The following is a 24,917-nucleotide window of genomic DNA, read 5'->3' on the forward strand; positions in this document are numbered from 1 at the left end:
AGCCTGATCTTATCCACGGCACAGTGTCCGGGTTAGCCTGATCTTATCCTCGGCACAGCGTCCGGGTTAGCCTGATCTTATCCACGGCACAGCGTCCGGGTACACCTATATATATATATAATATATACATTTTTTTTTTTTTTTTTTAAATCACTGCACAGTTGCTGATGAAAATACATGTAGATATAAGCCAGCGTGTAATTGCACAGATAGACTCAAATGTGAGAGTATTCAGAGATCGACACACCACCACCAGTTATATGCATGCTTACCGGGATTATGCCTGAGAGATCTCTGGGTTGCCAGGATGTCGCTGACATAGGATGAATGTAAGAGGAGTAAGCAGAGGAAGACCATCTGCTGAGTTGTTGCAGGGACGTACATGAATTGCCTTGATTTGCTGCTGTAGTAGCGCCCCTATATTGAATGAATGACCCGAATAAACTGAGGTAAAATTAAGAATAACTAAATGATGGTCAAACCGAAATATAGCCGGAAAACCTCTAGTATGAGCCTAGGCAATAAGTAGTTAATCTTAGATTAAAAGCAATGAAAAGAAGCAGTATCTCTGCAACTTAGAAGGTAGTGTTGTAAGGAGTACAACTTGATTGAGGTCAAATGTCATGAGTTAGCTGCGTACAAGGTCAGTGATAACGTCACTTATGCAATGCATAAATGAAGAGTTACAATAAAAAGATATTTTACAACTTGCTTTTAAAATTCGATCAATACATGAGATGATAACGACCGCCTTTTGCCCAGTAAGATGGACTATCACCACCATACTTAGGATAGGGATTCCCCCAAAACTAACTCAGCAAAAGAAAATGAGTGCCACACAAGTATTATTAATATAGTGCCTTAGTAATATTACTGTGTTATTGTGTCGACATGCCCAAAAGTAATCTTTAATAAGTGATAAAAAGTGTCTGGGAAGATACAACATACTCACCTCAGCAGGCATTGCAGAATCTATGTAAAAAGTAAACAACATCAGACATAGGATACCACAAGAAGGATCCATGAAATAAGAGGTTGTGATGACCATAATGCTGATAGAAGGGCACGCGACCCATATGCACCAAGCTGAGTTTGGCGCGCCCATGAGTAAGACACGCACTTTAATGATGCAAGACCAACCGCTGAGGTCAGCCATGACCGAAGTAAATACAGCGTAGTGATTAGGAACCTGGGCTGCCACTGGTTCCAACACATCTACCGGGAATCAGACAGAATCTGATTTGAAGGACTCGCACCAATATATTACCAACATAGGAAACTTAGTGGAAATGAACAACACATCTTAGTAAATAGATTTAATAAAACGTAAAACTCAATGAGGCCCCTACAGATATAAGATAAAATAAAAGTAAATAAAAGTAAATAGCTGATGCGAGCAATGCAGCTTGATAAATCTCTTCGATATAACTAAAATTATCGAACAACGACGACGTGACGCCATGGATACAATATGAATATTGTGCTGAGAATACTTGCATTGAAAGACCATATGCGAATACCATGAATGTGCGCCACCCACCATGAGTGAGCATAATGCACAAAACGATAGGAAGCAGGCAACAACGACGATGAGTATATTTATTTACCAATGCAGAATAGTGCCTATGCATTCTGCAGACGTCACCATGACTACTGACAAATATCACGACAGTGTCGAAGACAGCCTTTAACAACGTGTCATTCCTTATCGAGAAAAGAATCTTACCCCTGCCCGAGAATTAGAACAGTACTATAGCCCAGAAACGTCATGAATATGGGACAAAAACACTACGTACCTCCTATGCCCATTTAATGCTAACAAGCCTCACCCGATGTAGCAATCCAGTGACATGTTTGACGTCAATAGACACAAGTAACTTACATCTGAAGCGTTGAAGACTTAATAATACATTTTACCTGCAGAAACACGACGATGTACAGAATAAATGCTCCATGCCTTGAATCTCACGGTTTGCTCCAACAGACGTTTATTGTAAAACAGGCTACCGTTTAGTCGTTAATATAAATAACTAATGTTAACTAGCATTTTAGTCAACGACATTTACCCCTTCCTACATTATCTCCCAGTATACGACCCAATCACCGTCTCACAAGACTGAAATGACTGAGATTACTCATGCACAGCCACCAGAAGACAGCAACCTCGAACAGGCCGCTCATACCACAACCATGTAGCCAAGCTCAGATTGCAGCTGTGCAGCAGCGCCCAGCCCAAAGATACTTCCAAGGGGGTAAGCTTCTCCTCGGACCGCGAACCTCCTATGGCGCCATTTTGATGCTAATAAGCCATCACCTCCCGTTAGCATTCCATTGAAGCTGTTTAAATGTAATTACTAATGTTAACTAGCATTTTAGTTAGCAATAATTAGCCTGTGCCTATGTTATCTCCTAACATATACCTACGCTCTCCGTCTCTGCAATATTCGGAATGATTGAGATTTCTCTTGGCACAGCTACCAGAAGACTTACAACTTTCAGACACGTTGCTCACGGCACATCTACGTCGTCTCTCTCAGTTGGAGGCTGCGCAGTAACGCTCGGCGCTCACCGGAAAAGTGCTTCTAATGGCCTTCACTGGTCTCCGTCCAGAGCAACGGGATCTGTTGGTCCATTCTTATATACAGTCTATGGATACTTCACTGTCGCCTTCCAGAGCTAATATATCCATGGTCCAGAGCAACATCTGTTGTAAAGCCGAACCACCGTAAATGCGCACGTAAATACGCACGTGAATTTAAAACGTCAACTGAAATCAGCATGCTAAAAAGGATGTCGAGAAGATAAAAACAGCTTACCTAGTGAGCCCATAGAGAAAAGACGTGCCTGCCTGAGTGCACAATTAACCTTGATGCGTGAATAGAAGAAAAACGATGTCCCCTGCTGACTCTATCATAGATTTTACGAGAATTAACCCCAGAGAAACCCAGAGTCGGCGGCTGGAGGCAAGCTGTGCAGGTCAGGCGAGCTGTGCAGGTCAGGCGAGCCGTGCGGCGAGTCAGGTACTACGAACGAGGCAAAATCCCCGGGACTGCATTCGAGTGAAAGTAACTTCTGGAGTGAAATTACGCTGCCAGGCGGCTACCCGCGGTGCATGCACCAGAGCTGCAGAAAACTGCTTGTAGGATGGGAGCGAAAGAAAAACATCTTCTAGTATAGACATCAGCTGCTACCACACAAGATACGGCCGTGAAAAGGTGAGCTTGTTCTTAGCCTGAAATGACAACTGAGCAGCAGAGAGAGACGGGTTTAAAACAGCGGTGTTGCGCTGTGATTAGCTTGAGAATTTCAGGGCCTCTTCTGATTGGTTAGCTAAAGTGGGCATCTCTAACATCTGTTCAGTTTAGAAGAGAGAGAAACATGATTAGTTAGAAGTCTTCCTGTCAGAATTTTCGCTGAGCTCCATTTCTGTGCAAATAAGTAATCACAGATATCCAAAACTTGAAATTAAATAAAGAACAAGATACATTGTATTGCACTTTCTAATGACACCATAATCTATTTTTTCCTTTGAATAATATTTCATATAAATTTCTATTCCCTTTTAGTTGGGGCTTTGTATATTTACTATAATAATTTCGAGGATAAAGGCATAAAGGGTCACAAGTAATATTTGGGCATAAAAGTGATTATATTGTAACTAATCTGATCATGTTTGCTTGTTCACACACTGTGATACGACAGCTTACAGTAGATGTGCCTTCCACACTGACAGCATCTATCCCTAATGCACACTACTGGCTCTGCTTCTGACACTAAATCACATTTTATAAATTGTCATAATTCTCAGCACAAATATCTCCTTTTTACAAAGCTTTCTGATCAAGTCAAGTCAGTTTCATTAATGTAGTGCCAAATCATCTGGCATCATTAACTATCCCAGGGCATTTTTCATATAGAGCAGGTCAACACCACACTCTTATTAATTATTATAATATTTTTTATATTATTCATTGGAAGAGGAGAGATAGACTTCTCTGCATAGTCTGTCTGCCTCTCCTCCGTCTCCACCACTTCCACTACCTCCTATAACAACAGTTATGTACTGACTGTCCACTGGCCCACTGTTTACTGCTTACACTGTTTACACTGTTTACTGGCTATATTAGCCCATATGCACAACCCCTCCCTCCCTCATTCCCCCAGCATGGACTGGGGGTCTAACTCAATATTTGAACAATGGCTGTAACCCTATTACTTCAAACCTCTAATATTGACTGTTGATTTGTGTCTATCCTGTCTACATTATTCCCTTATAATGTCCATATTTAATGCTGTCTGTCTTAAACTTTATACTTGCACTGCTATAGTTTTTTTATATTACTATGTCTACATCATTCTCTTATATTGTCCATATTTAATGCTGGTCTCTAGACTTTATCCTTGCACTATTGGACTTATTTGCACTACCATCATGACACACCCTCTCATAGAGCACCTTACCATGCAGACTGAATCACAGGGTCAGTCCCTGCCCTGTCACTGCAAGCGGCTCATGCTAATACATCCCTTAATACATTCATGTGGATTTCTCATTTAGTATTTTTTCTTTTATTGTCCATGCTATTCATGTGGATTTGTAATTTGATCATGTTTATGATGTATGTGTATGTTGTGTGTGATGTCTTTAAGCTACTGAGACCTTGAATTTCCCCTTGGGGATCAATAAAGTGTCTATCTATCTATCTATCTGTCTGTCTGTCTGTCTGTCTGTCTGTCTGTCTGTCTGTCTGTCTGTCTATCTATCTATGTATCTATCCATCCATCCATCTATCCATCTATCTAACTATCAATGAGCAACCCTACCTGCCCATACTGGAGTTCTGCGCTCATATAGCTGGTGCTTGGTAACGTTGCTGGCTCTTCATAGTTACTGTTAGCAGCAAACTTGACTAGTAGCTGCTGCTGCGGAGCTACAAGAAAAAGTTTGATTCATAAACATAAACGCTGTTTTGCAGGCAACGTTGTATTGTTTTGCAAGACCGCTAGCATCCTGCACTTCTCCTAACTAACTAACTTAGCTTACCCGTCTCATCGTTTTCATTTGGCATTTTGCTAAATGTTGATCTGGCAGCATCACTTTCTAGAGCTCTCCTTTTTAAATTGTTGCCTTTTCAGTGCAGTTTTGCGCTTTCTATTACCCGTTTAAAACAGCTTATTTTTGGTCGCGGTGTCATCCTCCAACAAGCACCATTGACTGAAGTGTATCCTGACGGTTTGTTAGTTTTTCTAGCAAGGAGGACTCAAAACATAAATACGTCATTATTAACCAGGCTGCGCTCTGCGAGTGGGCTGCATGAATGTAGAGAACGGTGGGCTGCAAGAAAAAATAAATACTGTAAATACAAAGAGTGGGCTGCGAGTGCAGGCAGCCTAGGGACAGCATCCATGATATTCAACTATGATTTCAACCCAGTGCCATACCTGAACACTGGCCCTCTCAACCAAAACACCAGACCGGCACACCAGGAATTCTCCCGGTACTCCCGATTAGCCTGTTGTAAAGATAGCACGTCTGTAGTTAATGATGCAACAGACACAACTATTCACAGTCAGTAATGTAAATACCATGTGTTCTCCTGTAGCAAGTCACCTTTAACCTAGAGTAATCTCTGTTAACACATCTCCTCCAGATGGTCCAAAGCTTCCCTCTGTGTCAGTGAGTCCCTCTGGTGAGATAGTGGAGGGCAGTTCAGTGACTCTGACCTGTAGCAGTGATGCTAACCCAGCAGCTAACTACACCTGGTACAAGGAGAATGAAGACTCACCAAAAGCATCAGGACAGATCTTCACCATCACTGACTTCAGAGCTGAACACAGTGGGAATTATTACTGTGAAGCCCAGAACAGAAGAGGACGTCAGAACTCCACCTTACATCTGATTGTTGTAGCAGGTAAGTTTCTCCATGACACTAATTGTCTCATTAACAGACAGTATCACCTGGCAAACTGATTAGCAGGTAAGTTTCTCCATGACACTAATTGTCTCGTTAACAGACAGTATCACCTGGCAAACTGATGTATGAATCAAACCCCCCAATAAGGTCCAGTACTGTTTATCTAATGACTGTCTATCTCCATTTCTAGATACATCAACAATAACACTGATAACAAACAGCATCAGGTTGACTCTGGTGGGGGTGGGGGGACTGATTCCTCTGCTTCTTTTTTGTCGGTGGATGAGGTGAAACAATAAAAATTAATCATCACTGATTTTTTACTATTACTTCAACTCATAATCATAGTTTTTCAGTTTCCCATTAAACCTTTTATTTGTTTGTTTTTGGATTAAATTCAGGAAGAAGAAAGCTCTGAGCTCCACCACTGAACCAGATGAACCCAAAGAGACTGTGGAGGTGAGAGAGAGAGATTTGGGACAGAACTTACTCTACCAAAGGGTCATCATTTGTTGTTGATGAGTTCATAAAGACAATTCACATATAACTTGATTAGTTCAATTTTTCTTCATAGAAACCACAGACGTGTCTTTACCGTCACACATTTTCCAACCCCATTTCTTGCAGAAGTCCTTTTTAACCAAAGAACAATTTAAGGAAACAGTCTTTCTTTTGTTATAAAATCTAATTGACTTTCATCTTAATGTCTCTCCTCATCAGTTAGACTCTTGTCCTGAGTATGAGGACATCTCAGAGACTGCAGCACAGACAGAAGACCCAGAGGAGCAGGAAGACCTGGTGTGAAGGTCAGACAGCTTTGAGTCTGCTACATAGGGGGGGGGGGGGGTATTCTGAGAAATAACTCACCAAAACTTTATGTGGTTTTCTTCACATGCAGTCAAACCAGAGGGAGACTCACATGGAGGAAAAGAAAAAGAAGTCTTTAACTCCAAATGTTTTCATTCTCAGTTTTTTAGAAGCAGCAGGTAGCAGAAGATTTGAGAAGAATGCAGCTTTATTTGTACCTGTGCAGGTACATAACATAACTGAACTCAGTTCAGGATTTGACTTGGTATGTAAAGTGATATTTTATGTAGTAAATTACTTTTAAGAAACATTGTTCACCCTTTCACATCACACCTGTCCTGGCAGAGAAAGCCAGTAAAGTCCAACTATTCCACAGCATGTACAGTAGATCTTATATGGTATATTTTTACACATTGAAAAACATTAGCTCAGCTCTGCCAAACTTTGCTAGTTGTTCATTTGTATTGAATGAATTGTATTGTAGTCTGAACATCATGCCAGTTCCCTCTCACTGCTGCAGAGGGAGATAGTGTGCAGGTGCAAGCTTTTGATTTCAGCTTTAAACAAACTCTTTTTGTGTTCATTCTTCAGAATGAAGTTTTTATTGATCAGTAATGAGTGCAAATAAAATTAAATCAGTTGGTATGCTCTGACGTATTTCTCATGTCCACTTGATTTGTCTAACTTGAACAGTTAAAGTCTCATATTACTTCATTAATATCTAATGTGTGGTCTACGAAAGACGCATTACGGGCTTCATATCTGCTCAGTTACAGAGTAGGGAGAAAGGGGCTGCCGCACACAATTGCTGAAGACGTGTGTTTGCCAGCGGCCAAAGAGATGGTGGAGTGTATGATTGGAGAGAAAGAGGCAAAAAAGTTTGACGTGATTCCTGTGCAATTTAATTCAATGTACTGTCGTTCTAATTTCCATAACCGTTGTGTTATGATGATGATGATGATGCTAGCTCCACGGTCATTTAATAGGCTTAGCCTATTGCTGCAATGTTTCTTTTACGCGGCTGAAAATAACCGTGCTTTCTGTTACTGAGCCTGTGTCTGTCACTTGTCCTCTTAAAAGTGGAAGCTATTGGTAGCTTTGTTGCATTATATTGAAACTTTGTTGATGTTGTTATTGTCATGCGTGTTCTGGTTATTTGCGCATGATTAAACATGAGTCTTTATATGGCGATAAAACAAAGCTTGTTGTTGCGTTTTTTTTTGAAGTGGCGATTGGGGGTGCGCCAACCCGGTTGGGACATAGAAGGGGGTGGACAGGAAAAAAAGTTTGGGAACCGCTGTTGTAGAGTAAAGTTGTTGTTGTTGCTGTAATTATTTTAGTTATTGTTGCTGTCACAAAACATTGACTTTTTACATATTACTAACCTAATTCATGTTTCATGCTGTAACAGCATGTGCCATCTCAGGAATGCATTTCATTTCATCAAATAGAAATTGTCAGATAGACATGTTTTACTGGCAACTTTTGGGGCAAAGGATTTTTAACTGATTTTGAGTGTAAAGATGGCATACAAACTTTGCCAGCGGGAAATGGGCTGAAAAGTGGATAACATGTATTATAATAACATTCAGAAGTTATATGAACTCTACCTCAAAGTTATCTTCATCTGAAGAGCTGTAATCAGGGTTGAGCAGTTGTCATCCTGCTCTGACACTTCCTCCTCGCTGTGTGATAAAAGGGTATCAATGACCTGTTGTACACTAACATGCATTGTCATATTAGAAACTGAATACATAATATAAAATAACGTTAAAATAAAATAATGTTGTGCTGTTACTGTGTCTAAGTGTATTTCAGTATCTGTAAGTGAAGATGGCAACCTCAGTAATCCGCATCGTCAACCCAGAGGCCCCTGCACACCGTCAACAGGCCGTACTGATGGCGACTAAAGAGGCCCGTTGCTATCTTCCAGGACAGCGCCCTGACACACGCAGAGAAGCTCCTTCGAGCAGAGGGCATCCCTGCATCGTCGCGTCAGCTGTGCCTGGGAAAGCTGCTAGTCCCTTTTGGCCAGTATGACAATGCACCTTTCCACTGGCTTGTCACAAATGATATGGCATACATGAAGTAGTAAGCATATTATATTCAGTACCATTGTTGGCTGTGCATTTTTTTGATTGCATGTTTAAAATAAAAATCTGTTTACACAAAACTACTTTATTCAGTGTTTATTATTTATCTATGCAAAGTTTTCTTTACTCAGAATCTTGATTGCAGTTTAATTCGTGATGATGATGATGGTACTAAGTTGAAGTATAAGTACCATACAAACCCACAAAAAACTATTCATTCTACTATTCAACTACCGTTTTTTACTGTGTGATGTTTAACCTACTTGTCACATAAGTAGCACTTTTTAATGTAAGCCAATCAGATGTGTCAATATTAAGTTATTGAAGCACATGTATGACATGTGCCTGCTGATCCCAAGGTGCAAAAAAACTGAAGACATATCTTAAAATATTACTTAAGAACTACTTTTTCTTGTGAAATCAAACTGAGTTTCAGCATGCGAGCAAACAGGCCACATGCTCTATCAGTACAGTAGCTGCACGGTGTGGTTCATACGTGTTTACAGGGAGGGAACAATGTGAAATCTCTCATTTCTGCAATGTTCACACACTACAAATGAGTGAGCACAACATCAGTTAATTACATAAATATATATATATATAACAGACAATCACGCCACAATTATACCAACAACAAAAAGAAGACTCAGGTATTTGTATCCTAGATCACACAGGGGTAAATAGCTCAGTCAAAGCATTTACAACCTGATGTACCCTTCTGCAACACCTTCAACCTACTTTTGAAAACATTTAAAGAGACCAGCTCCACTAGACCAAGATCAGTGTGCAGCAGCAAATTCCAAGTCCCAGGAGCAGCATACATAGAAGCCTTTCTTTTGCATTTCAAGACGGACATTGAGTACAGAGAGATAGAGTAAGTCTTGCGAATATGTCACAGAGTGGAGACAGGAGCCTCCAGCATTTGTCAGATGGATAAATGTACATAGATATGAAGGAAGCAAGAATTGCCTCATAAATAAGGCAAGGCCAGTGATTAAGTTTCCTGATTGACAAAGCCGGCCGACCAGCACCAGCACACAGGGAGCAATAGTGAGTTAGGGCCTGAGATTTGAAATAAACCTTAGTGCTCCATGGAATCTAAGGAGTGAAGCCATTAATAAGATGCATACATATGTTAAAACATCGCCATAGTCAATCACAGACAAAAAGTAGCAGCAACAAGCTTGGAAAGAAAAGCATGACTATTTCTGCAATAAAAACCAAGCCTCACATTACAAGGCATGTTGGAAGTTTACCTTTTTTCTGCATTAATAACAAAGCAAAAAAGCTGGTCACTTTTTCAAATGCCATTTATGAAATAAAAGTGAAAACAGATATAAATTGGTTATAAACACAGAGACATTAGACTTTCATTTTACCTAAAATGTTCTCACTTTAATTGGGGCAGTATAGATTAAACATCTGGAAAAGTCCAGTCATTTCTGTAAAAAGGTAGAACAAACAGAAGCAAACTCAACTGATTTTGTATCCTCAATATGTTTTGAGTAAGGGAAAAAAGAAGAAGAAGAATCGCATTAGGGGAAAGTTTAGAAAAAAAGACCCAAATATAGCCTACACCTATTCATTCTTTTTCTCACGTGAATAGGGTAAAACTTTAACCTTAGATATCACCATGAAAATTACTGAGTTGATTACTTACATTAAGACAAACAAAAAAATGTATTACAAGTTTTTTGAAATTGTTGACATGGGCAAACGGTGCATAATCTAATTACCTAATGTAATAATATAATGTAATGTATGTGCTAATTTGCATAAATACCACAACAGATCTAAACATTGGGTATAGCCAGGTGAAAATGTCTTGTTGACATATAACAGTAAAAGACTTGATGTTAAGGTCTGAATGGAACCCATTTAGGCTACCCATGAACATGAATACATAGAGGCAGGAAGAAGTACTTTAAACCAGCCTTTATTAATTATTATTGCAGAGATGGGGTTTGGGGCTGGGTCTGTGGGACTGTTTCTGGGGGATGAGTCTGAGGGAAGAACAGGAGACAAGGGTAAGGAGAATGCAGAAGACAAAAGGTAGGTAAAATAAAACGTGGCTGGATCAAACAATCAAATTATGTACACAATGCACCACTAGAGAATCTCATCTTCATTGAATAATCCATGCAGGAGAAACAAAAAGAAATCTTTCTTACCTGAGTGACAGCTTAGTGACAGTTGAGTGGACCTTGAATGAATGACTGAATCTGTGCCCCTTATGGTGACATTTGTTTGTCTCTATAGTCTTTTACTGTAAGATGTCAACAAGATTCAACAAGACATTTTCACCTGGCTATATCCAATGTTTAGATATGTTGTGGTATTTATGCAAATTAGCTCATACATTATTATGCACCGTTTGCTCATGTTAATTTTGTTAATTGACTAAATGTTATATTATGTAATGCATCATATTTTAGAAGCTAATATCACATTTTGTGTGCAAAGTTGAGTGGAGCTATGCTTTGAAATTCATTGACATCACCAGACTTTACGCACTAAAAATAATAACTGGCTAAGTTTCCAACAGAACGATGAGGGAGATGTCAATCAAAGTGAAAACACCAGTGTGGCCTTTAAGGTTTCACATACAAATATTATATTTTTATGAAATATGATGCATTAATATTGATTAAACCATAGATATTGTTCTATATCTATGGATTAAACTACCAAATATAACTCATTAGCATTTGTTCCAGCTAGCTACAACATTACAATGCTGCTTATACTCTAATCTTTAATTCTGAGGTGATTCAGCTTCATTGTTACTGTTATTTATAGGAGTTAACTGGATGCGACTCAGTACAAATACAGAAGAAGAATCATCATATTAATCTGTAAAAACACTGAGCATGAACCAAATAATGATGTGACCACAAGGTGACGCAACATGCATGACAACACATCTTTGGATTATCACTTTAATGTTAGTTAAATTTTTTTTCTTGCTTTTGTTCCATCATCATCTGCTTCAGATATCTTCTTGAAGATTTTCCAGATGTTTCTTTTGTCCCATATTCACTACTGAGCTCCCAACGGACCTTATTTATGATATTTAGTGTCCCAAAAATTGGTTTTAGCACAGAATACAATTCCCAGTTGTTGGTATAAATACTTCAAAAAAGTTGCAGTTGACTTTTACCTTAGAAACAGAATTGTTGTCACGTTTCTTTGAGTAAAACACTGGTCCGTCTCTATATGTCAGTCAGGGCCAGACTTGGTGGATGGATACAGAACCTGGATGTCTTTAAGGATGATGTCAGGACTAATTATCTCTTCAACTCCAGCCTCGTCTTCTTCTCCTTCCTCTTCACCAGTGGTAGACTGAATATACTCAAATACTAAAGTATAATTTTGAGTTGTTGCACCTTAGTATTTTCACTTTATGACACTTTGTTCCTCCATTACATTGCATTTCAAAGTGACATATTGTCCTTTTTTTACTCAACTACAGCTTTAGTTATTAGTTACTCTCAGATTAAGAATTTTAATACAAAACAGGACAATTTTATAAACCATGATGCATTGTTGTAAATTAACACAATGAGCTGTCAGGAAGGAGGATCAGAACTCAGGCGCAGTCTGGAGTAGGTGGTAAAGAATCTTATTTTATTGAAGCTGTGAGTGTGGGCTGGCAGTGGGGGTGCTGGGTCCGAAGATGGCTGGACTGGCAGTGGGGGTGCTGGGTCCGAAGATGGCTGGACTGGCAGAGGAGGTGCTGGGTCTGAAGATGGCTAGACTGGCAGAGGGGGTGCTGGGTCTGAAGATGGCTGGACTGGCAGTGGGGGTGCTGGGTCTGAAGATGGCTGGACTGGCAGAGGGGGTGCTGGGCTGTGTTCCTCAGTGGGGCTGCATACTTGATGTTCCAGTGCGCTATTGGCAGCAGAGGATTCCAAAGGTGGGTTATTTCTGAGAACAGAGATCTTCCAGTTAGTAACATCAGGGAGCGGAGCAGACAGGTAGGTACAAAAACAAGAAACTAGACTAGATACAAATCTCAAAGGCTGGTGAAAAAGCATACTCAGTGGTAAGCACCAATCCGGCAGGGAGAGGAAAGTCCGACTGGCATTTGAAGGCAGATGATGGAGCAGGATGAGTAGCAGGTGCGCTGATTGGAGTTGGTACCAGGTGTGGGGAGAATCAACAGGGGGGGCGTGTCCTCACTCTGTGGAAAATGGCGGGAACAGAAACACAGACAGACAGACAAAAAAAACACACAGACACACACACACACACACCAAACACACGGCAGGCATAACAAAATGAAGAAATAAACCAAAACACATTCACACACACACACTAGACTGTCACCGTGCAGAAGTCACGGCAGGCGGGGGCGTGACATGAGCTGCCTCTCGACTAGCTACAACAATACAATGCTGCTTACTCACCATCTGCAATAATAATTCACTTTCATAATGTATCATATATTGTCAACTTTTTATGAGTATTTTTACACTGTGGTATTGCTACTTTAAAGGCATACTATGTAACTTTTCCCTCTTTGGTCCTCCTACAGGTTGTCTCATTAGAACTACAGCTCACTCGGCTGTAGTTCTAATGAGACAACCTGTAGGAGGACCGAAGAGGGAAAAGTTACATAGTATGCCTTTAACTTAAAAGATAAGTATAAAAAGCTCCTTATGATAAAAAAAAACTTCTAAACAAAAGATACAATATACATCTGAATCAATGCAATGAAACAATGAAATGGGTTAGGCTGTTTACCTGTTATCATCATCATCATGAAGCATGAACCAAAAAAAGGAACATTCAGCAGCAGCAGGTGGGCTGGAACAGAGGCTCCTGTAGCGCCTCCTGGAGGGCACTCACCTTAGCAGATGCTGAAAAACTGGTCCATGCCTTTGTCTCCTCCAGACTGGATTACTGTAACGCACTTCTCATCGGGATCCCTAACAAAAGCCTGCAGAGACTGCACTATGTTCAGAGTAGTGCTGCAAGGATCTAGCCTGGTCCTACCAGACTCTCTCAAGTGTTAACTTCCTCAGCACCGTGGGTGATCGGGCTTTCTGTTCTGCCGCTCCTCGGATTTGGAGCGCCCTCCCCGACCATCTGAGAGCACCTCAAACTATTGAGACTTTTAAAAAACGACTAAAAACATTTCTATTTAGCAGAACTTCTGAGTTTTAATTAACCCTGCAAGTCGCTGCGCTGTCTATTTGTATTTTATATTGATGTTTTTACCATGCTTTTATGATCTTAACTGTAGCACTTTGAGATTTGCTCCAAAAGTAAAGTGTATTACAAATAAAATATATTATTAAATCTATTATTAAGTCTCCTCGGGACTCAGGACCCACTCCACCTGTGATCCACTACTCTAATCCAGTGTTTCTCAAACGGGGGTACTTTGGAGAACTGCAGGGGGTACGTGACATTTTTTGCAAAATGTTTTTCAGTTACAAGACTGTAGTTACTTCTACTTGTACTTCTACTTTTTTCAAAGTTTTTGTCGCTGTTTCTGAAGTTTGTCACCTTTTTTTTGAAGGTTTTGTCGCTTGTTTTGACCTATTCTTGCCTTTCTTCCTTTACTTTTTTCTACTGTCTTTTTGTCTTTGAAGTTATTTTTTTAAAGATTATTTTTAGGGCATTTTCAGCCTTTATTTCTACAGGACAGCTGAAGACATGAAAGGGGAGAGAGAGGGGGAATGACATGCAGCAAAGGGCTGCAGGTGAGAGTCAAACCCAGGCCTGCCGCCTCTTTACTTCAGTTTTGTCAAATCTGAAATGTTTGCTGTCTCCCTCAATTACCTCTCTCTGTTTGATGCCATTTTTTTGATTGCTCTCATATTCTCTTAAATGATATATGTTAACAAGTCTGAGTTTGGGTGACCTGACTGGCATTGGCCCGTAGCGAAGATTTAACATATCTGGGCTATCTGAGTTGCAGCATAACTCAGAGATATTCTCCATCTTCTTCACATCTATTTCCTTTCTCTCTACCTTCAGTCTTTGCTTCCTCACTTCCCTCTCCAACTTAAATTCTTGTCTGTGTTTGTACAAGATCAGCTCCCTCCTTCGGTCAAGCAGCCGTTCTTTTTCTGCCATTTTCTTTGGATTTCTGAGGGGACCTGTAACCAACAGCATATGAAAGGTTAAGTCTGGAGTCCAGTTGTACACTCGCACCCCTCCCAAAAGGAAATAGGCAACATATTTGTTTTGTTGCAAGTTGTTAAAAATATATGTTGGCCTGGCGCCATAAGTGAGATAAGAGCTATCTTAGCTTAACTGAGTATGTTTCCTTTGTCCTCTATGATAATTAAATAAGATAAATAAATTAGTTTTTACATAGTGGTGTTGGACCTTTTACTAGTGAAGAAATTCAATACTTGTTCCACCACTGATCTACTGTGATCAAAAGGAGGCTATACATATACCTGTATGACATTTTATGTGACAAAACGTAAGTGTACTTTCTTACCATGACGCAGGAGGTAGCGCTCATCCACATGGGTTGAATGGATTTTCCTGGCAATGCGGTCTATCTTGCAATTGAGCCACCAAATGTTTATTCTTGAAAGCAGACCAAACGTTTTCCTCTCCTTCTCCTGGTTCTTTCTCTTCATCTTTTCACATCTCTCTCTTTCTCTTTTTAAACCCTCCTCCTCCAAACGCTGCTTTTCTCTTTCAATGATCTCCCTCTCCTTTCTCACACTCAGATTGATAGATAAAGGGCTATTAGCCCTTCTTTCTTGCTGCCTCCTTGTGGTCGAAGGCTCGTCGTCTTCAGAAGATGAAGATGTAGAGGAAGGGCTGTCACCACTTCGTCCGTCCTGCCTCAAGGTGTTTGAAGGGTTGAAATCTCCACGAGACAAAGGTCTCTCACCCCTTCGTACGTGCTCCCACCAGATGGTAGGCTGGTCAATGTCAATGCAGGGCAAATGGTTCTCACCAATTCCTCCATCCTGCCTAAAGGTGGTAGAAAGGTTGATGTCTACGAAGGACAAAGGACTTTGTTGTTGCTGCCTCTTTGTGGTAGAAGGCTCGTCGTTTTCAGAAGAGGAAGACGAAGTGCTCTCAGCCCTTTTTCCTTGCTGCCTGGTGGTAGAGGGCTTGTTTTCTGCACAAGACAAAGAGCTCTCGCCCCTTTGTCTGCTCTCCTTCATGATGGTAGAAGGGTTAGCGCCCACGAGGAACAAAGAGCTCACATCCTTTCGTTCTTGCTGCCTGGTGGAAGAAGGCTGGTCGTCTTCAGAAGATGAAGACGGAGGGCTCTCACCTCTCCATGCTTGCTGCCGTCTTGGAGTAGAAGGCTGCTTGTCTTCAGAGGATGAAGAGGAAGGGCTCTCAAACCTTCGTACTCGCTGCCTGGTGGTAGGAGGTTGATCGTCTTCAGAAGAGGAAGACGAAGGGCTCTCACCTCTCCATGCCTGCTGCCGCCTTGGAGTAGAAGGCTGCTTGTCTTCAGAGGATGAAGAGGAAGGGCTCTCACCCCTTCGTATTTGCTGCCTGGTGGTAGAGGACTTGTTTTCTGCACAAGACAAAGGGCTCTCACCCTTTTGCCTGTGCTCCTTCATGATGGTAGAAGGGTTAGTACCCACGATGAACAAAGAGCTCACATCCCTTCGTTCTTGCTGCCTGGTGATAGAGGGCTGGTTTTCTGCACAAGACAAAGGGCCCTCACCACTTTTCCTGTGCTCCTTCATGATGGTAGAAGGGTTGGTGCCTCCACTAGACGAAGGTCTCTCACCCCTTCGTCCGTGCTCCCTCAAGATGGTGGGAGGGTTGAGGTCTTCAGGAGACGAAGGTCTCTCACTCCTTCGTTTGGACTTCTTCGAAGAAGAGTCCATATCTCCTGAAGACCGAGGTCTTGCAAAGAATTTTAGTCCAAAAATGGATCTAAACATTTTCTTGATGATTTCTCGTTTGTATACTGGCGTTGTGAAACTGCAAGTACAAACACACAAACACACACAGCAATTACTTCACTGATCACATTATTGTTTCAAGCTGCACACTAAGCAGGTTATTTCACTTAACTAAACCTTCTGAACTTAAATAAACTGAGAAATATGTATCTGGTCACACATCATTATTGCACTGTGCTTGATAAAAAAAAATGCAAAAGGTCTGCCACAAATTTCACTTAGAATAATAATAATAATAATAATAATAATAATAATAATAATAATTATACTTATATTATATAGACTTCAGACTACAGTAATGTACTTTCAAATAAATCAATCAAGTATGAATGTATGTCAGACACATATACAGTACATATATCCATTGACATACTATAGCTGCAGCTAGCAGGCTACAGCAGTGACGGACTGGGATCAAAAAACGGCCCTGGCATTTGCAACACACAGGCCCTATTTTCAAACCACACCAACCCATAGAAATAAAATTGGATAGAAAGGTCATTTCCAATCAAATCAACGTAGCAGAAAGGTGTACCATTGCAATGGTAACTATAAAGTTCAACAAACCGTGGAGTAGTAACGTTACGAGGCAGAGAGCCAGCCGCTAAATGAGTCAAATTAACTATATGCCATTTTATTTCTATGCACCAACGTCACACAAATGTCATAAAACATAAAAAAAAAACCCATAAAAAGCAAAAATGTGCCGACAACAGTTTAACATCTTAAAGCATCTGCAGACCACTAGATGGCGGTGCTACGACATGATCCGCTCCACTAAAGGCACATCCAGCACAAATACACCGGCTCGACGTTAAAGCACAGTAGCTAAGCTAGCTAGCTACATCATACAACAGCTCCACCAAAACACGGAAAGAGCAATGCACGGCCACAGTTCAAATGACAACAGTTTCACCAAAATATGCAGCTGCTAACGTTAATATTAGCTAGCTGAAGCAACACACTCTATTTGTTTGTAAAATAAATCACTTAATTTAACATATTATTCACCGGAAGCCAACCGTGCTATCTTTGTTTTCTCTCTCTTTTTCTCGGCTCCCCCCTTTGGTCGTTTCGTGCCGCGGTTCATTGTCTTTTATCGTGGTGGTGGTCAGTGATAATGGATTCGGCGCTAAAAAAAACATTTTGAAACTATCATAGACTTCTATTGTAGTTGCTCGCTCTCGCCGTTCACGGGTACATGGTACTGTAAACATTTCCATGGCAACAGCGACTTGGACCAAACAATGACGTCGTTGTAACGCTTAGGATTGTGGGTAGTGTCGTTTTTCTCCATATGATCGCGAATGAAAATAACTTTTTGAAAAATAACAAGACAAATTATTGTTAATATTTGATTAATATATATATATATATATATATATATATATATATATATAAAACCATGTTGTAACCATGTTTAACAGGTTACAAGACAAATATTTATATATAAATAAAGTTTAGAAAAATAACAAGACAAATTATTATTTGATCAAATAATAATTTGTCTTGTTATTTTTCAAAACGTTATTTATATATAAAATATATATATTATCAGTAGAGGATGGCCAGTCCATCGCTGGGCTACAGTGAGAATGATAATATTAGACAATATTTCTACTATTAGTAAGAATAATAAAAATAATAAAAACACTACAATGAAAGCAGTATTTTCTACGACTAGCTCAAAAGACACCTTCACTGTAACACAACAAGACATTTCTGTTTTACATCAACAACCCACAGATCATTTTAAAACAGGACGTATTTAGTCATATAGTCATATAATTCACATGTGATCTGTGATAAGCTGCAGAATGTCACAAGTGCAGGGACTGCAAACCGCTTAGTCAATTTAAAGTGTCCTCGAGGGCAAGGAAACTACACATGCAGTCAATGTTGTGCAAATGCAATTTAGGCAACACGTAATGCAACATTTAATAATTAAAATTGTTTTGTGCAAGAGACAAAGTGCATTTGCATCTCCTGATCACAGACAGCACATCTGATAGCTGGAATATAACTGATAAAAATATGTATTTATTTGACAGAAACATGTGATGAAAGTAAATGTACTCCTTCCCCAACACAATACGGCTCTACTAAACAGAAAGAGTTGAGTAAAAAAGTAGTTTGAGCTCTGCTGTAAAGTGCGACTTACCTTTCCAAAGGGTTGTGTGGAAAAGGACTGGAACTCTGTGTGCCGCTGTAGAAGAGACTATCAGCGTTCTAGTTCTGTTGTTTTGTTTTGTTTTTAAATAAAAGCAGAGGTTGAGTCTACCGTTGCGCAAAGTCTACGTTCAGTTACGCGTTCTGATTCGTCGACTGACCGTAGACTCCCCCAATTAAATCGCTCCGTTTGACCGCAGACTACCAATTGGAAACGTAGGATTCGCCGACCGCAGACTACCAATCACACGCCGACATTCAAAGCTGAACCTGCCGCTGCGGTCAACGGAGGTCTCCGGTGATCGTAGCCTACAGTATTTCTGGTAAGTCTGAATGAAATAATTCTTAATAACACTCACGGCTTATATTTTTACTAAGCCTGAAATTATTAATTATTAATTACACGCACTGTTTGTACTGCCCAGTTGATTTTTTTGATCGTTTGGGAAAGCTAATGGTATCAACTAAAGCTAGCTATAAGTTAACTAAAAGTCCCGTTGACAGGTAACGTTAACGTTAAAGTTACCGCTAATCGTTCATTAAAATATTCTCAGCTGAGTCATTTTAAATAATACATTCAATTTTATTTGTTGTGTATCCACTACGGAATAATAGCGTACGCCGGTTACCTTAACGTTACTGCTAACGTTAGTTAGCTAAATGTCAGTGTCTCGGTCAAATCTCCGTCCTCGGCCTACGTTAACGTTACTCGGAGGCCTTTTAAATTAGGCTATTGTATTTGTTAAACACTAACGTTACGACAATATTTCTATCGAATAACGTTACAGTAGACCGGGGCGACCCTCCTCAGATACCTTCAGATTTCATTCATCATTCATTACCGTTACAGTAACGTTAACGTTACTAACTTGTCATGACAGACAAACCATAGTCTGCATAGTTTCCATTAATGCCATAATCACCGGTGGAAAAATCATGTTGTAGAGCAGGGATTCCCAAAGTGTGGTACGCGCACCCCCAGGGGTACGCGAGCTGCCACCAGGGGGTGCGCGAGAGGAAAAATGTAATGGCGGTCTGTTTTTTTAAGTGGGATTTTTCCATACAATAAAAAAACATGAACAGTAAACATTTCCTTTGTAATCGCTTTTATTTTAAATAAAAAAAACTATAATTTATTAGTTTTTGATAGAAACGTAGAAGAAGACAGCAGCTGTCTTCTTCTACGCACTGCTCTTCTTTTATGCACTGCAGCCGCTAGGCTACATGCGTGCCAACTCATTTCATTCATTCCATATATATATTATAAATATGCTTAACTGGCTGAAATCAGGGAAACTGTCAAGTGGGACGTCTTATGATAAAGTTGTTAGTCACAAAGGAGGAGAGGGACCAAGAGAGAGTGAGGATTTGGAGGCAACAGAGACGGAGAGAATAGAGAAAGAAAATGAGCGGGAGTCAGAAGATGCGCCGGAGGAAACCGAAGAGGAGGGAAGGAGATGGCAAAAAAGAGGTGATGAGGGTGAACACCAGACGGGGAAAAAAAAGAAGGAAATATGATGACAATTATCTGGGTCTGTTCTAGCAAACAGCTGTCTGAAGCCGTCTTATCTCCGTCGTCACCTGCACACGAAACATGGCAATTTAAGTCAAAAGCCCCTTACATTTTTTAAAGTAAAGTTGGAGGAGTTGCAGAAAAGCCCAAAAAAAAAAAGCAGTTTCATTCATGCGTTGGGTCTACGAAAGACGCATTACGGGCTTCATATCTGCTCAGTTACAGAGTAGGGAGAAAGGGGCTGCCGCACACAATTGCTGAAGACGTGTGTTTGCCAGCGGCCAAAGAGATGGTGGAGTGTATGATTGGAGAGAAAGAGGCAAAAAAGTTGGACGTGATTCCTGTGCAATTTAATTCAATGTACTGTCGTTCTAATTTCCATAACCGTTGTGTTATGATGATGATGATGATGCTAGCTCCACGGTCATTTAATAGGCTTAGCCTATTGCTGCAATGTTTCTTTTACGCGGCTGAAAATAACCGTGCTTTCTGTTACTGAGCCTGTGTCTGTCACTTGTCCTCTTAAAAGTGGAAGCTATTGGTAGCTTTGTTGCATTATATTGAAACTTTGTTGATGTTGTTATTGTCATGCGTGTTCTGGTTATTTGCGCATGATTAAACATGAGTCTTTATATGGCGATAAAACAAAGCTTTGTTGCGTTTTTTTTTTGAAGTGGGGATTGGGGGTGCACCAACCCGGTTGGGACATAGAAGGGGGTGGGCAGGAAAAAAAGTTTGGGAACCGCTGCACTAGACCATCACCTGATGTTCCTCCGTACTCTGCCCACTGACGTTGTGAGATTATGGTTCAGCTCCCAGGTTCAGGAGTCAGTAGGTGGAGATGGACATCACAGCTGTAAAATTAGAGTTCATGTTTCAAAATTCAACGGACGATGAGCGCAACGGGCTCTACTAACCCACCTTACTGTATGTCTAATGTGTATTTCTAATAATTATCAGCTATCCAACCTGTATTAGAAATTTAAATGTTCATATTTTGTTAACAAACACAGATGTTTTTCTCTTCTAGATGCTCCAAAGCTTCCCTCTGTGTCAGTGAGTCCCTCTGCTGAGATAGTGGAGGGCAGTTCAGTGACTCTGACCTGTAGCAGTGATGCTAACCCAGCAGCTAAATACACCTGGTACAAGGAGAATGTAAAGCTCAGACCTCCCATTGAAGAACAACAGCTGGTCCTCACGTCCATCCAGTCCTCTCACTCTGGACAATATACATGTAGAGCTAGGAACAGCCTGGGCTCTAACACATCCAAACCCATTTCGATTAAAGTGAAATGTGAGTGAAACCACTTTATTTAAATAACGGTAAACAGTTTCTTCCAGATGTTCAAAAGCTAGGCAATCAGTTTCAAACATATTTTTAGGATATTTCATGTTTTAGCACATTCAAATGTAAGATACTCATTGGTTGTTACCCCCTCCCCACACACAACACACACAAACATGTTGCAGCAACTCCAGTCTGGTTGAGGAAAAGGAGAAAAAAATTATATAAAATCACATCTCTGTTTACTCCACTGTGTCTCAAACCAAGAGTCAAACCTTCAAAATAACACAGCGTATAGAATGTAGAAACAGCAACGTCAGCTGCTCAGTCCACCACTTTGGTCCTAATGAAAATAGCTTCAAAAGTGATTCATCTGTTGTCATGACATTTTTAAAAAGCCTTACAGATCTAGAGGGCTGTTATATTCTGTCACTTGTTCAACATCTGTTAGAACTAATGACCACTTATTGCCTACCTATGTTTTCTCCTCCAGATGGTCCAAATCTTCCCTCTACGTCAGTGAGTCCCTCTGGAGAAATCAAGGAGGGCAGTTCAGTGACTCTGACCTGTCAAAGCAATGCTTATCCAGCAGCTAAATACACCTGGTACAAGAAGAATGGAAATCCAGAACTTCAACCTCTCAGTGAAAATACATCGCTTGTCTTCAGCTCCATCCAGTCCTCTGACTCTGGAGAGTATTACTGTACAGCTGAGAATGAGCTGGGGAGGAGGACATCTAGATCCATCTCTATTGATGTGAAATGTGAGTGAAACAGTTTATTTAAAATGAATGAGCTTAAATCTGTCCAGTCTTTACAGGAAAATATTTGTACTGATCATAACTACTTTCTTCAGCTCTAGTTCTTGCTTCCCATTCACAGTCTTCTGATATTCACTGAGCAGCTCCAGGAGATTTTAGGGGTTTTGTGCTGTTTTAGGACTCAAACATCACACATCAATGTAGTCAGACCACCTTCAAAGTCTAAAATGCTGATAGACACAGCTACACAGAGTTAGTAATTTAAATACCATGTGTTCTTCTGCAGTGAGTCACCTTTAACCTAGAGTAATCTCTGTTAACACATCTCCTCCAGATGGTCCAAAGCTTCCCTCTGTGTCAGTGAGTCCCTCTGCTGAGATAGTGGAGGGCAGTTCAGTGACTCTGACCTGTAGCAGTGATGCTAACCCAGCAGCTAACTACACCTGGTACAAGGAGAATGAAGACTCACCAAAAGCATCAGGACAGATCTTCACCATCACTGACTTCAGAGCTGAACACAGTGGGAATTATTACTGTGAAGCCCAGAACAGAAGAGGACGTCAGAACTCCACCTTACATCTGACTGTTGTGGCAGGTAATCATACTCCCACATGATCTTAACCTTCCAGTTCTTTATCTATGCATCTAATGACAAATATATGTCAACATGAATACATTTGCAAATTAATTGTTTGCACAAAACAATAGTTACTAATCCAGAGGTTTGACATTTATAAAAACTCACATTAACACACATTGTTGGAAAGATCATTTTTACATTATAGGACGTTAAGCAACAAACAGCAAAACTACAGTACACATGAGTCATTATGTGGAATGCATCTGTCTGAGGATCTATGATCTTATGTCTAATTATCAGTTGCTAAAGGACCCAAACAACTTGTAATTCCATAATGAATCGTCTGGTTTCATCACTGTTTCCCAGGTTCTATGAAATCAGTAGCTGCTGGATCCATCACTGCTATTTTCCTGGCTATCATATTCCTCTGTGCCTTCCTATTTATTAGGTGAGCAGTTCATCTTTACTGTGATTACATTCAGTGATGCATCCTAAATTCATTTAGTCATTTAGAGATGTATTTTGATGATTCATTTGATTGTTTATTCATTCTCCTTTCCAGAAGAAAGAGGTCCTCGAAACGAACCACCGAGCCTGGAGAGAGACCAGACAACCAAGCTCAGGTCAGAAGAAGAGTTCAGTCAGAGTCCTCTCTCACCTGGAGACATTTGAATAATGCTTCATGTCCTCTGCTAAATTATAAGTTGCTGAGACAGGGACACTGTATAAAATAATATAAACCTCTCCATCTACACAGACATGATAGGGTTTGTAAATAAAGAGGATTTAGACAATCCTTGAATTGTATTTCCCTCTGCTGGTGATCAGTAGGCATTACACCGACAAAAACAGAAGTGACCTCAAACCTGTGGTTCACTTTTTGGCTTTGAAAACGAGACTTGATCCCACAACAGAGAACATGAAATAAATATTGAAACCAGGAATTTGGAGCGCCTGGTGAAGTATTTGTAAATTCACTGGAATTGCAGAACAAGCCCCTCACCTTTGACCCTGCAGATGCTTTACAGAATACAGGTATATTCAGACAGACAGTATGAGGAAAATAAGGTGTCTTTTTACAATTAAATATAATGTAAACATGTTCTAGAAGAAACCCAATACAAGTACGAACCTAAAAAACAACCTTTAAACACTTACCTATGTAGCTGAGGACTCTTGTCTATGTTACCTTCAGGGTTCAGTGTATGACAGCCCTTCAGCTCCAGTCCAGAGAACTCCAGCAGAGCAGCAGGACGACCTTTGCTATGCCAGCGTGAGCTTCTCTAAAAACCAGGAAGATGTTCTCTACTCCAACATCAGGCTAGTTCAGCCCCACAGACACAAGGAGGAAGAGGAGGACGAGGATGTGGAGTACACTGCTGTCAACTTTAAGAGTGCCAGTGCTATCAAAGAGTGAGTCAATCAGAATTTTTTTGTATTCTCACCTTTTTAATGTTTTTTTTTTATGTTGTGGATTTTTCATTCTCTAAGTGTGTTTTTTTCATTCACAGATCAGGAAATCAAAAGGCTGTGGAGGATTTATCTGAACTGTACAGCACAGTCAGCAAACACCCAAGAGTTTGAACACAACACAAATCTGTGGTCTCTTTAAAGGGCCGGGTTGGTAATGTTGAAAAACTAGCAAGATTTGAAGGAAGCATCTCCTCGGTGCTCCGTCTAACCCCTCCCCCTGCCCTCTGGGCTCCCCCCCCCCACACAGACATGCACCCCCGCCTCACTACTTTAGACAGTGTTGAAGCAGGTTAAACACACATTTATGACTATTAGGATTAAGTTTATATACTGTATTTTATGCATTTTTATGACATGCAGCATTGGTCACTTTTCTAGTGTCATCAGTTAACAGCTGGTAAGCTTGTAATTTATA

General features: G+C 40.4%; 2 protein-coding genes across 7 annotated transcripts in view; one reads left to right on the forward strand and one right to left on the reverse strand.

Annotated features, from left to right (window-relative positions):
- The window catches only part of LOC116042236 (B-cell receptor CD22-like), a 35,854-nt gene extending 11,180 nt beyond the window's left edge, over positions 1–24,674 (forward strand). Inside the window, exons 6-11 of one of the 5 annotated variants that reach the window (XM_036000018.1) lie at positions 21,435–21,537; positions 22,887–23,044; positions 23,396–23,477; positions 23,592–23,652; positions 24,225–24,442; positions 24,541–24,674. In XM_036000018.1, the coding sequence (XP_035855911.1) occupies positions 21,435–21,537; positions 22,887–23,044; positions 23,396–23,477; positions 23,592–23,652; positions 24,225–24,442; positions 24,541–24,613 (695 nt within the window). In that variant the 3' untranslated portion in view covers positions 24,614–24,674. The other 4 variants (XM_036000019.1, XM_036000021.1, XM_036000022.1 and 1 more) reach the window with 4 other exon arrangements.
- LOC116049905 (serine/arginine repetitive matrix protein 1-like) lies at positions 14,427–17,975 on the reverse strand. 2 transcript variants are annotated; one of them, XM_036000017.1, is made up of 4 exons: positions 17,745–17,975; positions 15,499–16,741; positions 15,276–15,468; positions 14,427–14,925 (listed from the first exon to the last, which is right to left on the reverse strand). In XM_036000017.1, the coding sequence occupies exons 1-4, from the start codon at positions 17,810–17,812 to the stop codon at positions 14,534–14,536; spliced, it is 1,896 nt and encodes a 631-aa protein (XP_035855910.1). In that variant the 5' UTR covers positions 17,813–17,975; the 3' UTR covers positions 14,427–14,533. The 2 variants fall into 2 exon arrangements, with proteins under 2 accessions (XP_035855910.1, XP_035855909.1); XM_036000016.1 differs by having other exon boundaries at positions 15,276–16,741; positions 17,745–17,973.
- Positions 24,675–24,917: the final 243 nt, after the last annotated feature.

Source organism: Sander lucioperca, chromosome 4, assembly GCF_008315115.2.
Source record: "Sander lucioperca isolate FBNREF2018 chromosome 4, SLUC_FBN_1.2, whole genome shotgun sequence".
NCBI classification, from domain to species: Eukaryota; Metazoa; Chordata; class Actinopteri; order Perciformes; family Percidae; genus Sander; species Sander lucioperca.